The 13,752-nt window shown below is 34.1% G+C and overlaps 1 protein-coding gene across 8 annotated transcripts in view; it reads right to left on the bottom strand.

The window, feature by feature from the left end:
* The window catches only part of PTPRM (protein tyrosine phosphatase receptor type M), an 824,073-nt gene that overhangs the window by 365,551 nt on the left and 444,770 nt on the right, over window positions 1-13,752 (bottom strand). For all 8 annotated transcript variants that reach the window (XM_081079020.1, XM_081079013.1, XM_081079015.1 and 5 more), the window contains exon 8: window positions 1,543-1,851. In XM_081079020.1, the coding sequence (XP_080935146.1) occupies window positions 1,543-1,851 (309 nt within the window). The remainder of the gene's footprint in view (window positions 1-1,542; window positions 1,852-13,752) is intronic.

Raw genomic sequence — 13,752 nt, 5'->3', positions numbered from 1 at the left:
AGTCAAGACTTGGATAAAGAGTGTCATTGAAGACTCTTTGTGGAGAGTGACATGACACAAATGTATTTCAAAGATGAGTTTAGTGAGTGAGTAGGGGGGCTTTGGAATGGCAAAGGTGGAACCACAACGAAAGGTTAGAAACTATTCCAGAAATTTCAGTATAAAATAATGAGGATGTGAATAGAGATTTAAAGGTTGAGAGGAAAGAACAACGTAGAATCCTGGAAGTAGAAATAACAGTAGTCAGAATCAAATTAAATACTGAAATGCAGGGGAGGAAGGGTCCAGAAATGACTTGTTGACAATGCTGACATTTTTCTTATTTCCTGGGAGATGAGGAAAAGTTGGAAGAAATAGAAATAAGGATTCCAGTCTCGGCCATGGCTCAATGACTTGTATCAAACTAACACTCCTAACAAAAATAATTGTAATAAAACAACTGTTTGACAGCAACCAATTATTTGTAACTATGGAAGGACTTAAAGGGCTACAAAAAAAGAGAAGAATGTGGGGTGAGCGCCTCATTCACTCTGGCTGTTTCCATGTTTTCCTTCTGTAGCAATATGCATGGTATTGTATAGGTAATAAATAGTCAAAATACTTTGTTAGCTCTTTAAATTAAATAATAAAGTGTTGTAAATATTTAATTTGTTATAATCAATGATCAAATATCATAATAAGCTACATGAAGAAACAAAAAATTAAACATCTATTTTTCCCAGGAATAAGTAAATATATTCATTTAATGGGCTTCCCAAGTGCTTTGCAATTTATTTTGATGCCTAGCAAATTAATTTTAGGTCAAACATATACTACACGACCCTGTATTCTATGTGCTATGTGAGCACGTGATTGTACATAAGAATCCCCTCTTTAATCAGTGTAAAAGCCCATTTATATCCATGCTATGGGATTCAAATAATATTTTCACTCTTTTAAATTATTTTAGGGATTTCTTACAATTGCGTATTTGCTTTTATTGATGAGTTGCTGGTAACATGTGTGGTTTACTTGTTAAATTCTTGTTTATTAAGGTAATATCCAATTATAACATTGTTCCTATGGGAAAATATGATCTATTTCATGACCACCAACCTAATGAGGTAATTTCTCAGCTCTATGCTGAACAGCAAGAGCCTCTATTTGGTCTGAATTTTTATCTGAGCTATGAAAAATATTTCAGAATACATTTTACATATATTTAAATAAGCATTTCATGTAAATAATCTAATGCCTCTTAGTCCAACATAATAATAAAACAACTCTCAGTTGAACAAAGAGCTATTTAGAAAAATACAGAATTATTATACATAGAAAACTGATTTTATGACTCTTAAAGAATTAAAAAGACTGGTACACCCTCATTCCGTTTATCCTTATCAGCTCTTAAGTCTACAGAAGCACAGGTGCATGTTTGAATTATTTAACCTAGTGACTAGTTTGTGCTTCCATTTTTATTGTAAAGATCTCAATTTACAAGAAGCAAAAGTTGCTTTTCTGAAAGGATATAGATTTCATAAAACATCATTTAAAAGTACTCACAATCTTCATCTGTCTGTACTACGAGTTCTTGACTTTCCTTCCGTCCTTCCGGATTCATGAGGATGAGTTTCACACTAACATTGGTATATGGTGAAAGGTTAGTGATCGTATGTTGAGGGTGTGAATTATCTGTGTCCCAGCTTACTTCTTCTCGAACTTGCTCTTGTCCTCCGACTTGGTAGCAGTAGTGGACTGTGAGATTGTAGCTATGGCAACGTGTCACATTATATCCGAACGGCTCCCAGCGGATAGTGATTTGACGAGATTTGACTTCTACTACTTCCAGTTTTCTTGGGCCTCGCATGGGATCTATTCAGAAATAAAAGAAAAGAAGGAAGAAGAAAACATAAGAGAAAAATTTGAAAGCTCTGGTGACACCCAGATGTCACAGACAGTCCTACTTTTCCTCAATATCTGGTGTCCTCTTCTTCCAGAATAATAAAATCCTTTAATCTTATCAGGGTATCAAGCCACCCAGAATAAAGACTAAATAAAATTTCCACCTCTTCTGCACCGAGATGTGGCCATGGGCCTATGTTCTGGCGAATGGCATAAAATTCTGCACCCAAGTCCCAGGTACAGAGTTTCAGGTTTAGAAATCTAAATGACATGCAGGGAATATTAGCATTTTGAATGGTTTAAAAGAAAGACTATATACAGAGAAAGCTTAAACTTTTTTTATGAAATGATGATGAAAATGCAATAATACTGAGTACATAACATTTATTGGGCACTTGCTATGTGCTATATAGACCTTTCCAAGAAGTTTACCTTTCATGAGTTTTGGGAGAACCTGATCTAAAATGCTCTGCATTGGTATGTTCATAAATGCATTCGATACACACATTTTGATTTTTATTTTCCTGAATTGTGGTCATCGTATATCAGTGCAAAGAGATCAAAAGATGGTAAGGGAAAGAAAGCACGAAAACTTGAGAAATAATAAGTACCATATACTGTGTATACTTACTATGTGTGAGTTCCTTTATATATATTTTCTATTCCTCAGAACAATCCTGTGGATTACGTACTGTTCTTCCCAATATAAAGTTAAAAAAATTGTGGCCAACATCATTTCAATGACTTGACCAGGGTCAAGGTATGACTGTGGCACTTAAATTCATATTTAAGTGCCAACTGAACATATGCTGCTTTAACTCTAGTGCAGTTTCTACTAAAAATACAGAAAATAAGATGAAAAGAAATTAGTATATTAAATGTACCTAAAACTCCACCTAAAACATGACCAAAGAATCCATAATGTACTAAAGACCCTATATATTAATCTTGGGACAAAAGTGCTGGAAAGAATCCTTCTCCCTTATCCTGATTCCAGAGAAGAGAGGTTCAGGTCACGTCCCCCAGTTTAGCTTTCCAAGACAACCCTATCTACACTGCAAATTTGTCTTCATAATTATTGAAGTTCATTTTTTTCGTTCAATTGTGCAACAATTCCTTCTTTTCTCATCATTTAGGACCTAGAGAGAACTTAGAACCAACAACCTCCAACAAATGAAAAAAATTAAAGTGAAATAATGTTTCGATTTTATATATGCTAGATGGGATTGCTCAGCTAGATATCTGCCAAAACCATAAAATGAAGTTAATAATGATTGTTCATGTTATTCCATCCTGTAATAACTCTGAAACCAAGGACAAAGAAGATGAAAATTCTCCCAGGGAATCTTGACTGGCATTCCTTATTTATTACAAAATTGTTTTTTTTATAGTTAAATTATTAGTGTTAGGAAAAATATAAATTATTTTGAAATAACATTGAAGGTATTTTCCCCCAGTCTAGAGACTTTTCACACTGTAAAGGAAATGTCTAATTTTATATAATGGTTCATTAGTTGAATGTTTGCAAAACCTTTTAATAAGCTCCAGATCACTTATACATAAATAAACTAACATGCATCTCTTTACTTCTTATTAATCACACATCTCCACAAGGACCGTTCTAAAGCATTTTCCAAAGGTTTTCATCAATTTTACTTACTATTAAAATGACTAAGTGCTTCAAATATTAGTTTAAACAAGCAAGGCAGTTCTGACTTAATTTCAATAGAAAACTACTTTCCACTGCATAAATAAGCCTGTATTATTTTAGTATTCCTCAGCCAAGAAAACATACACATGAATTAAACCCAAGGATTTAAAAACAAAACAAAACAAAAAAAGGATCTATCTGCTTACTGGTCAAGTTTTCTGAAATGCATCCTCCCTTCCTCTCTGTTATTACCTCTTAGAATTCCATCATAGTAAAATTATGTCTCAAACTTCCCATAAATTTCCCAAATAAAGTACGTAAGCCTAGTACAAAACAATCACTTCTATGACCAAGGTTTCAGAGTCCCTATGGTCATAAGTGGTAATTAACAGGTTAGAGAAAAGAGGCTTTATGTGCTCGTATGACGTCTAAATTTTAGACTGAAAAAGGGTTGTACTCACTGGCTTCATCTTCAAGCTCCCAGTTAACCAGAATAAACTATTTCACATGGGGTTTCCAGGTGGGAATTCCCATCTGTTCTCAGGAATTCTTTTTGCTTTTCCATTCCCGAATCCTGAGATATAAACTGTTTTCTGTTCTCACGATGAATCATTTCCACAAAGTGACAGCTGATACTACCAACCACCTGGGTTCAAGGAGCCAATTTTCCCGATTTCCCAATCAACTTTTCTCAGGATTCGGGAACGGAAAAGCGAAAATAATTCCTGAGAACAGGAGAGCATTCCCATGCGGAAACCCTAGCGATAAACAAGAAATATGTCTAAGAGATACATTGTGAGTAGTACGTTTACTTCCCATTGTGGGTATTACTCGGTTCAAGGAGCCAATTTCCCCGATTTCCCGACCAACTTTTCTTGGGATTCGGGAACAGGAAAGAGAAAGAAATCTTGAGAATGGGCGGGAATTCCCACCTGGAAACCCTAATCTCACAGAAGCATTTCCAAACAAAATATTTCCACTGTGCCCTTCACGGGCCTTCGCCTATCATACAGGTCTGTTGTGATATCAACATGGCAGGGTCAAATCATACCAACAGGGGGAAGGGATGGATGCCTCTTTGGTTTGTCCCATTAGTCAAAAGCTGAAGTTGAATCAGTACCACGATGCGGACAGTGTGGTCCACCTGAGAGGGAGACCTATCATTTTTCTCTTGCCAGGGACCAAAGGCCACAATGAAGTGAGTTGGGAAAAAGGCATCTGAGAACATAAGTTGAAGATTCTGTGCTACCAAGTACCTGTGCTAACATCCTCCTTTGACAATATGTCTGATAGGCTAAGTCTAATGATTATGGGAATCTGACAGTCTTTCAACTCATTCTAAGCAAACTGCTCAATTTTATCGCTTTTTTTCTTTTCTTCTGCCATTATGCAAAATTGAGCTCTGATCCAGCAATGGTTTATAATGGTTATGTCCTAAGTTAGTGTTTTATAGTACCTTTATCTTCACTGTTTCTGCCAGAAACATTACTACTAGTGTGCTGGTAACTGTAGGGACATTTGCTCCAGCGAGTTATACTGAAGATCGCTGAAAACTCTGAAGGGCATCCTTGTAGAAATATATCCCACTGTAGGACCAAAGCGGCAACTTCATAACCAGAAGTGTGTAATTTCAGTAGGCTAATTACAACTCATACTGCATTTCTGGCAGTTGAATACACATGGCCAAAAATTCTTGGCATGCTATTACTATCATGCTATGTGCACAAATTAATCCCTTGGAGTTAGATAACAGGGTAATAAATTATATTCACAGGACAACTAACTGTAGGATATTTGCTTCTCTTCCCTCACAATCCTGAAGATATACTAAGGATGCGAGTTGATTCCAAGGCCATGTCTTTTCACACTCACACTCTTGGCCCACACCGGGATGGGCACTGTGACAGGCTCCACTGGTATGAATCATGAGGTCAGCCATCTAATCTGGGCCCACTGACTCAGGAGAAGAGATTAAAATAGCCTCCCAAATGAGTGCAGTGGCTGTGGCACCACCGGAAGCTTAGTCAGCGAGTTCTTACCCATTCCTCCGTTGGTCAGCAGCATTTTTCATTCTGTTCTCTTTCTGCCAGTTTGAGCTAGGTTTCAAGCAGAGACATCTGACACTTGCAGTCCTGACCCGGGGGACCAGCAAGTATAGTTGTAGCCGCCAGCACTTTAGCCTGCTATTTAATCAGCGATCCTGGCTCCCTCTACATGCTTTCCTGTTTTTCTATGAATCAGGGCAGAAATTGACTGATAGGATCAATTTCCATTGCAGGTTTAATTCACAGCTCATTTCTCTGGAACTCTGCACTTTACCTTCTATTAGTGCTACAGTGCTTTTTCAGAAACTCAATTTCAGAACCTATGAGAGAGATTCGGGTGTAATTTTAGGATCTTGTCATTGATAATCAAAAGCACAGACTACAACCAACGTTCCCACTAACAGGTTTTTCTTTTCTCCCTCTTCATGAATTATCTGGAGGCTTATTACAATGAAAGGAATAGCCACCAGAATGGCATGGTGGACCCCCTTTGGCACCTTCAGCTACTATATTTCTGCCTTGCCAGTTACACAAAGTAGGTGACAAAATAATAAAATAATAAAGTAATTTACTTTACTATTCAGTTCAATCATAGCAAAAACCTGATTAACTAATAATATAATGGTTTCCCCAGTCCTTCAATATTCCTAAGCAGCAAAGATCCCAGGCCTGGCACTGTTTCAAGTGAAATTGCGATAGTTTCGGAATTCGTCAAAGTTTTCCAGGGTTTAAAAAGTAAGTGCCCTTTGTCAGTGAAGTTGAAAATTCTGAAACATATCAATCCTTAATTTATGGTACCCTATAGGTATCTATATATCTGTCATGTAATTGAATAAATTAAAACTTGTCATAACAATTATATGAATTTGAATAGTCCCTTCCAACAAAAAACTTTTCAAAAATATTACATTAATAGTGTCCACATTGTATCATAATTAGAATCAAGATATGTACTTGAAAACACTCTGGGTTTTCCTCAACTATAGCACATCACCCTATATAAAAGAATAGTTTCTTCCTAAACAACAAATTTAATTTCAAACATAGTACTAATTCCACAGATGAAAAAGTCTTATTGAATAAGTGAATGAAAGTGTAGCAATGCCAGCCAAGCTTACAGAGAGTCAAACACTCTATTCTCTTTCTTGGTTTAGATGGACATATTCTTCAATTGTCTTTTGTGTTTTCCAAGTGCTGGTTTGAACTTGGCCTAAATCGTAAAGATAAGTAACCTATTACCCCATGTTGCTGGGAAATGGACTTCCATATATAGATAATAACCATCGGTTTAATTTTGGTCCCAGTAGAAAGTTAGAATTCCTGTTTGTTTGTTTGTTTTAATTAAACTCTTTATTTTTAGTTAATACAGGATGATCCTGTATACCCTTTAACTCAGTTTCTCTGAGGAGTAACATCTTGCAAGACTATGTGACAGTATTAGAACCAGGATATTTACATTGATACAGTCAAGACACAGGACATTTCCAACCCTTATGTTATCGTTTTATAGCATAAAGGATACGTTATCCCACTTTCCTCATGCTCCTGTCCCTTCCTTAGCCCCTGGTAACCACGAGTCTGTTCTCTATTTCTATAATTTTCTCATTTCAAGAATATTATATAAATGAAATCATATAGTATGATGATCATGTGCTTTTTTCTTTAGCCTATTAATCTGGTAGATTACATTGATTTTTAAAATATTGAACCAGCTTTGTACCCCTGCAATAAACTAACTAACTCTATTTCTATTTATGTTTTATAGGAAGTGCAAAGGATTACCTTATATAATAAAATGACTAAGACCTACACTGGCAAAAATGCAGACCTCTCAGACAAGAGGCTAAGGCTGCTTACGTATGTACTCTAAACCCTAGGACCACAGATATCCTGGAGGGAGCATTCTCTAGTGGTGTTAGGTGACCCTGAAAGAACAGTGAGTACAAAAGCTTTCTTTAGTTTACTTTTTACACTTAAGAAACAAAGTAAAAGAGTACATCTTAGGCCTTAAGAGTAGTCATCTGAAGGTGTCTGGTTTCAGGATAATTTCACCAAGTCTTTCGGGATAATTTTTTAAAATAATTTTTTAGCTTAACTTTCTTAAGAGTTTGTTAGACAGAAAAAGACAAATACCATATGATCGCACTTATATGTGGAATCTACAAAACAGAATAAATGAGCAAACTAAACAGAAACAGTCTCATAGACACAGAGAAAAAACTGATGGTTGCTAGACGGGAGGGGAGGTGGGGATGAAGGAGAGGAGAGGGGATTAGAAAGCACAAATTGGTAGCCACAATATTGCCACGGGGATATGAAAGACAATTTGGAGAATACACTCAATAATGTTATAAAGATTTTGTGGGGTGTCAGATTGGCACTTGTCTTATTAGGGAACCACTTCGTGGATGGTGTAGATGCCTGACCACTGCACTGTACACCTGAATCTGAATAATGTTAAATGCCAACTGTAATTTTATATATATATACTTATATATATATAAATTATATATTTATATATATATATATATATATATATATATATATATAGTCACAAGATGTAGAGTACAGCATAGGGAATAGAGTCAGTGGGACTGTAATAGCTATACACGATGTCAGAGGGGTAGTAGATTGGGGGGGTTATCACTTTGTGAGGGGTGTAAACGTCTAACTATTACATTGTTTTGTACACCTGAAACTAATAATAAAAAAAGAGTTTGTTGAAAAAAAGAGGCAGTAAAAAATTTAGAATTGACACCTTCCAAAATAAAGAAATGTGGGCATTGATAAGGTACTCAATGTCAATAACATTTGTCATATTGTATTCTGCCTGTATTAATTATACAAAGTAAGGCTGGAAGTACCACGATAGTCCAAAGATGCTATTCTATTAAACATGAAGTATTCTTTTTTTCTTGGTTTTAATGTAAGGTTTTTGAAGTTTTAAGTAATAAAACTTTTAAAACACATTGAAAATTACAAAATAAATCAATTACCAGTATACCTATTAATGTCAAATGTTAATATTCTGTTTTGCTTCAGACTACTTCTTACTAAAGAAATAAAATATTACTGGTATAAATCCTTTCCATACTCCTGCAGGCTATCCCAAGGTTATCATGTATAATTCCCAGACATGTTTTTGTATTTGTATTACATCTATCTGGGTTGCTTAAAATTTTACATAAATGCTACCATTCTTTGCAACTTGAGGATTCATTCAATACTAGCCAAGCTGAAATATATAGATCTAGTTTATGTCTATAGATCATATAGGTCATTTTACTGGTGTATAGAATTCCATGAAATACATGACACATAGTTTACTTATACATTCCAGATAGGTCAAGTCTACTTTTTCTCTATTACAAGCAGTCTTCAATGAACATCCTTTTATGTATGTTTTCTTGGCCACAGTTTCCCTTGGGTAAACACAAAAAGTAGGACTGTTGGCTTGTAGAGTTTGCACATCTTTAATTGTTCTAATTAAAGATAATATCAAATTGCTCTCCAAAAGGAAAACAATGTCCAGATGTTCCTTTTTCCCTAAACTGATTCTATTTCAAGGCTATAAACTAATACCAGTTACCAAGGACAGATCTTAAGTTATTGGTACTGGTTCCAGTAAAATGTAAATAAGCAAAGTCTCATGCGGGACCATGTTGAACCGCATCATTTATTTGACATAATTATGTATATATATAGTCCAATAAATGTATTTGACAAAAATTTATTATGTACAGAACGATTTCTTTCCTTAGTTATAGCAACTCTGTTTAACAAGTGTTTACGTTAAGAACCTCTGCCAGTAAACCACTCATCACACCACATCATTACATGTATTTTATTTTATTAAGCAGGATGTGATGCCTCCCCAGGGGCACCTTACATCATGTTCCTTTTCTAAGACAAAGTGTGAGCTCAAATGATAACTCCGCAATCTAATGTCTAAACTACATCAGCTCTGAAATCTAAAGACTAACTCTTGGGCCAGGGACAGCATAGAAAAGTGAAACCTGATGTTCCCTGGTTAATACCAGGTACTTGGAGAATCTAAAGTATCTACAGCCAGTACTATCTCCTAGATCCCAGCAGACACAAACACAATCTCTGAACAAGATCATCCTTAAGTTAGACCCCTTGTTTTCAAAGATAAAGACAAACCAAATATAATGCTTATTAGCAGAGACCACCAAAAACACGACAAAACTAACTACCATGAGTGAGAGTCAGTAGAAATAAGAAACAACAGATTTAGATACCAAAAACAAAATCAGATGCGTAATATAAAATATTAGTAACATTTTCAAACTTAAAAATGTAATCACAAAAATGAGCATGCAACTATGAAAAATTACCAGGTCTATTAAAACAAAAAAACAAAACTAAATATAACTTTTAGAAATTAAAAAATAAATTAAATATAACAAAAACTCAATGGATGGATAGGACAACAAGATTGGATACAGATTAGGAGAGAATGAATGAACTAGAAGATAGATCAGAGAAAATTATTGGAATGAAGCACAGAGAACTAGAAAGAGGAAAGTAACAGAAAAAAGGGAAGAGGGCTGAAGGACAGAATCTGAGTGTCTAACTTATTTTTAATTGGTATTCCAAGAGAACAAAGAGAATAGAGGTGAGGCACTACCTGAAGACATATGTCTGAGAATTTTCCAGAATTGACAAAAGATATCAATTAAAATATACAAAAAAGGGTAACATATACAAAAAAAATGATAAATTAAATTAAGTACAAACTTAGACATCCTATAGTTAACTGTGGACACCAAAACTAAAGAGACAATCTTAAAAGCATCTGTAGAGAAATGATATATTACTTACAAAGCAACAGCAATTGGACTAACAGGTTTCTCAACAGCCTCCATGAAAGGCAGGAAATGGGAACACTATATCAAAAGTGCTGAGAGAAAACATGATAACTCAGAATTGTACATCTAATAAAACTATCTAGTAATAAAAGATGAAATAAAGATGGTTTCAAAGAATCAAAACTGAGTGAGTTTACTACCAACTACCTATAATAAAGGAGAAACTACAGGAATATTTTAAAAAGGTATTTGGTGGAAAGTCAGATGCTAGGAGAAATGATAAGCAAATAAACATCTACACTTATAATTATAAAATAACCATAATGTCTAATTTGAGAGGTTTGAAAAATAATACAGAATTAAACTACTGACAACAAGAACAATATAAGCCAGGAAAGAGAATAGTATGAGATCCGTATATCACTGGGAAAGGGGAGATTTAAAAGATTAAATATAGACTTCATTAAGTATGTATGGCAAATTTTCTGCATAACCACTACAAAAGAAAACTGATGATTTTTGTAACAATAAAGAATAAAATAATAATAATTAAAATATACATTCAAAGAAAAAAAAGTCTTAACTAATGCTAAATGAAAAAGTCTAACATTACTAGCACATTTGGATTTTGGGGAGTAGGAAGAAGTCCAAATATATTATTAACCACAATAAATTTAAATGGAACCTTGTAAATTAAAAAATCCAGAAAATTACACCCAATGTAAAATCAATATCCTGCTATATTCTGCTTATAAAGAATAAATCTAAGTCATATGTACATGAAAAGTTGAAAGTAAAAGAATATAAAAAAGATAATTGGCAAATTATTAACTAGAAGACCTAAGTTAGTTGACCTAAGGAACATACAAAATCATTACGTAATGATAACATTTTCAATTCATCAAAAAGATAGTAACGATTGTAAATTTTTATGTACTTAACAACATAGCCTTTGACTATATAAAGCAATTGACATCTTAATACAAAACCAAGCAAGAATATGTGTGAGCAAACATATTTAATTCATAAATAAACATTAATGAATAAATTCTAAGCAAAATAGTCAAATCCAGCCATATATACTTGTATATGAAATGATGAGAAGTGCATGACCAAGTTAGATCAATTAGGATGGTTTAACAATTAAAAAAACCTATGAATGCAATTTATCTAACATTATCAAACTAAAGAAGAAAAACATATGATTGTTTCAATAGATGCAGAAAGATAACTAATTATACACAGACAATGTGAATGTAAGTACACATTCAGGATCTACAAATGTTTAGAATAAATGTGTAGCAAGGTGGTTGAACATGGAATGAATATTAAAATCCTTTGTATTTCTACATGTAGATAACAAACTGAAACACTAATTTAAAAAAGACACCATTTAAAACATGACCAAAATATATAAGGTATTTAGGAATAAATCTTACAATGCAGCAATAATAAATAAAAATCCAAAAATAATTATTGAAAGGCATTTAATGAGGATCAAAATAAATGGAGAGCTCTACCATGTTCATGAATAGGAAGATTCAATATTGTAAAGGTATCAACTCTCCCCAAGGTAACCTATGAAATAAATGAAATGTCAATCAAATCTAACTAGAGTTTTTAAAAACATGATGAGTTGATTCTAAAATAAAAAGCAAAGGTTAGTACTTCATACTCCTGAAGAAAAATGGAATTGAGAAACTTGTCCTATCAGAAAGCAAGAGTTATTAAAAAGCTATACTAAGTGTTGCTGAAAGAATAGACATCGAGCAGAATAGAAAGCTAATACATGACAGAGGTGGCAATTCTGATCCTGACTCCTGGGGAAAGACAAATGGTGCTGGAGAAACTGTATCCATATTTGGGGGAAAAAGAAAAAAGAAAGAAAGAAAGAAAGTGAATTCCTACTCTGCACCTCACATAAAAATCAATTCCTACTGAATTAAAAGCTTAAACATAAAAAAACAAATTTAAAATTTTTACCAACACATGTGGGGGGTTATCGTTCTGATTTTAGTGTAAGGAAATACTTCTTAAACAAGAAACAAAAAGCACCAAGTACCAATGAAATGCTTGACAATTTATACTACATTAAAATTAAGAACTTAGGTTTACTAAGTTGTGCTATACAGAAAGTAAAAAACTAAGACATAAGCTTTTTTTTTGGAAGGAAAAGAAAAATAACCAAATAGAATAAGGACAAAAGATAGAAACTGACATATCATAGAAAAGTGAAAAGGCAAGCTGCAGGGCAGGAGACACTGGCAACTATTTAACAAGAGATATTTCTAGAATACATACAGAATGCCTACAAATCACAAGAATGACTCAAAAGAAAAAATGGGTGAAAGCTAAGAACAGGAATTTCACGGGAGAAAAAGAATAGACCATAAACATATGAAAATATATTCAAAGTTAATATAAATCCAGGAAATGCAAATTAATTAAGGTTGTAGTGAGGTTCCATTTTAATCCAATCAGATTGGCAATAATTAAGAAGTTTAATCATACTAGCTATTGGCAAGATGTAGGTGAATGCAAAGTGTTATACACGCACCATAACCAGGGTGTGAATTGGTACAGCCACAAGGGGAAACAAGTCGGTGTATCTGGCGAAGTAAACCTTTGAACACCCTACAACCCAGCAGTTATAGTCTTAGGTATATATCCTGGAACAGTAGTTTTAAACTTCTCTGATGGTAAGAGTAATCTGGAACACTTTTTAAATATCAGGTTTTCTAGGCCTTTCATCAGAGATTCTGATTTGGTCATCCAGTTATGAAGCCGTAGAATTTGCATCTTTAAGAAGTAGTTTAAGTGATTATTGTTCACCAGAGAAGTTTGGGGAAAAAAACCCTCCAATTCCTTTTCATCTTGGTTCAAAATCAATCTCTCTTATGACTGTTTCTTCTTAGTTAAAATAACTCAAAGGTTTTCAAATACCCACATGGTCAAAATCCTAATGTTCATACGTTGATTATATTTCTATATGTTTTATTGTGTTCTGCGACAGTCAAGTTCACTGAATATTGATTCCAGGTCTAACACAAATGCTTTCTCCTAGAAGATGTCTATATTTCTAAGCAACACATTTGGTAAAGGACGTTAACACAGAATAATAAATAACAAGCATCTGGCTTGGTTCCTTTTGTTCTCATAAGTCAATTCAGGAAACTATCTCCTTTTCTCCAGTATTCACCAATTTTCTATGAAAATCCTTTCCAAATTCTGTGTTGTGCCCTGCATCTCAGTTTAACTTTACTGCTTTAAAGAAATCACACTATATAAACATGGCTTCCACTGACCACTGATATGGTCCGCTTTTGCCTGAGCTCATTTCCAA

The sequence above is a fragment of the Rhinolophus hipposideros genome (genome assembly GCF_964194185.1).
Source record: "Rhinolophus hipposideros genome assembly, chromosome: 17".
Classification (NCBI taxonomy): domain Eukaryota; kingdom Metazoa; phylum Chordata; class Mammalia; order Chiroptera; family Rhinolophidae; genus Rhinolophus; species Rhinolophus hipposideros.
This window is presented reverse-complemented; position numbering and strand designations above follow the sequence as displayed.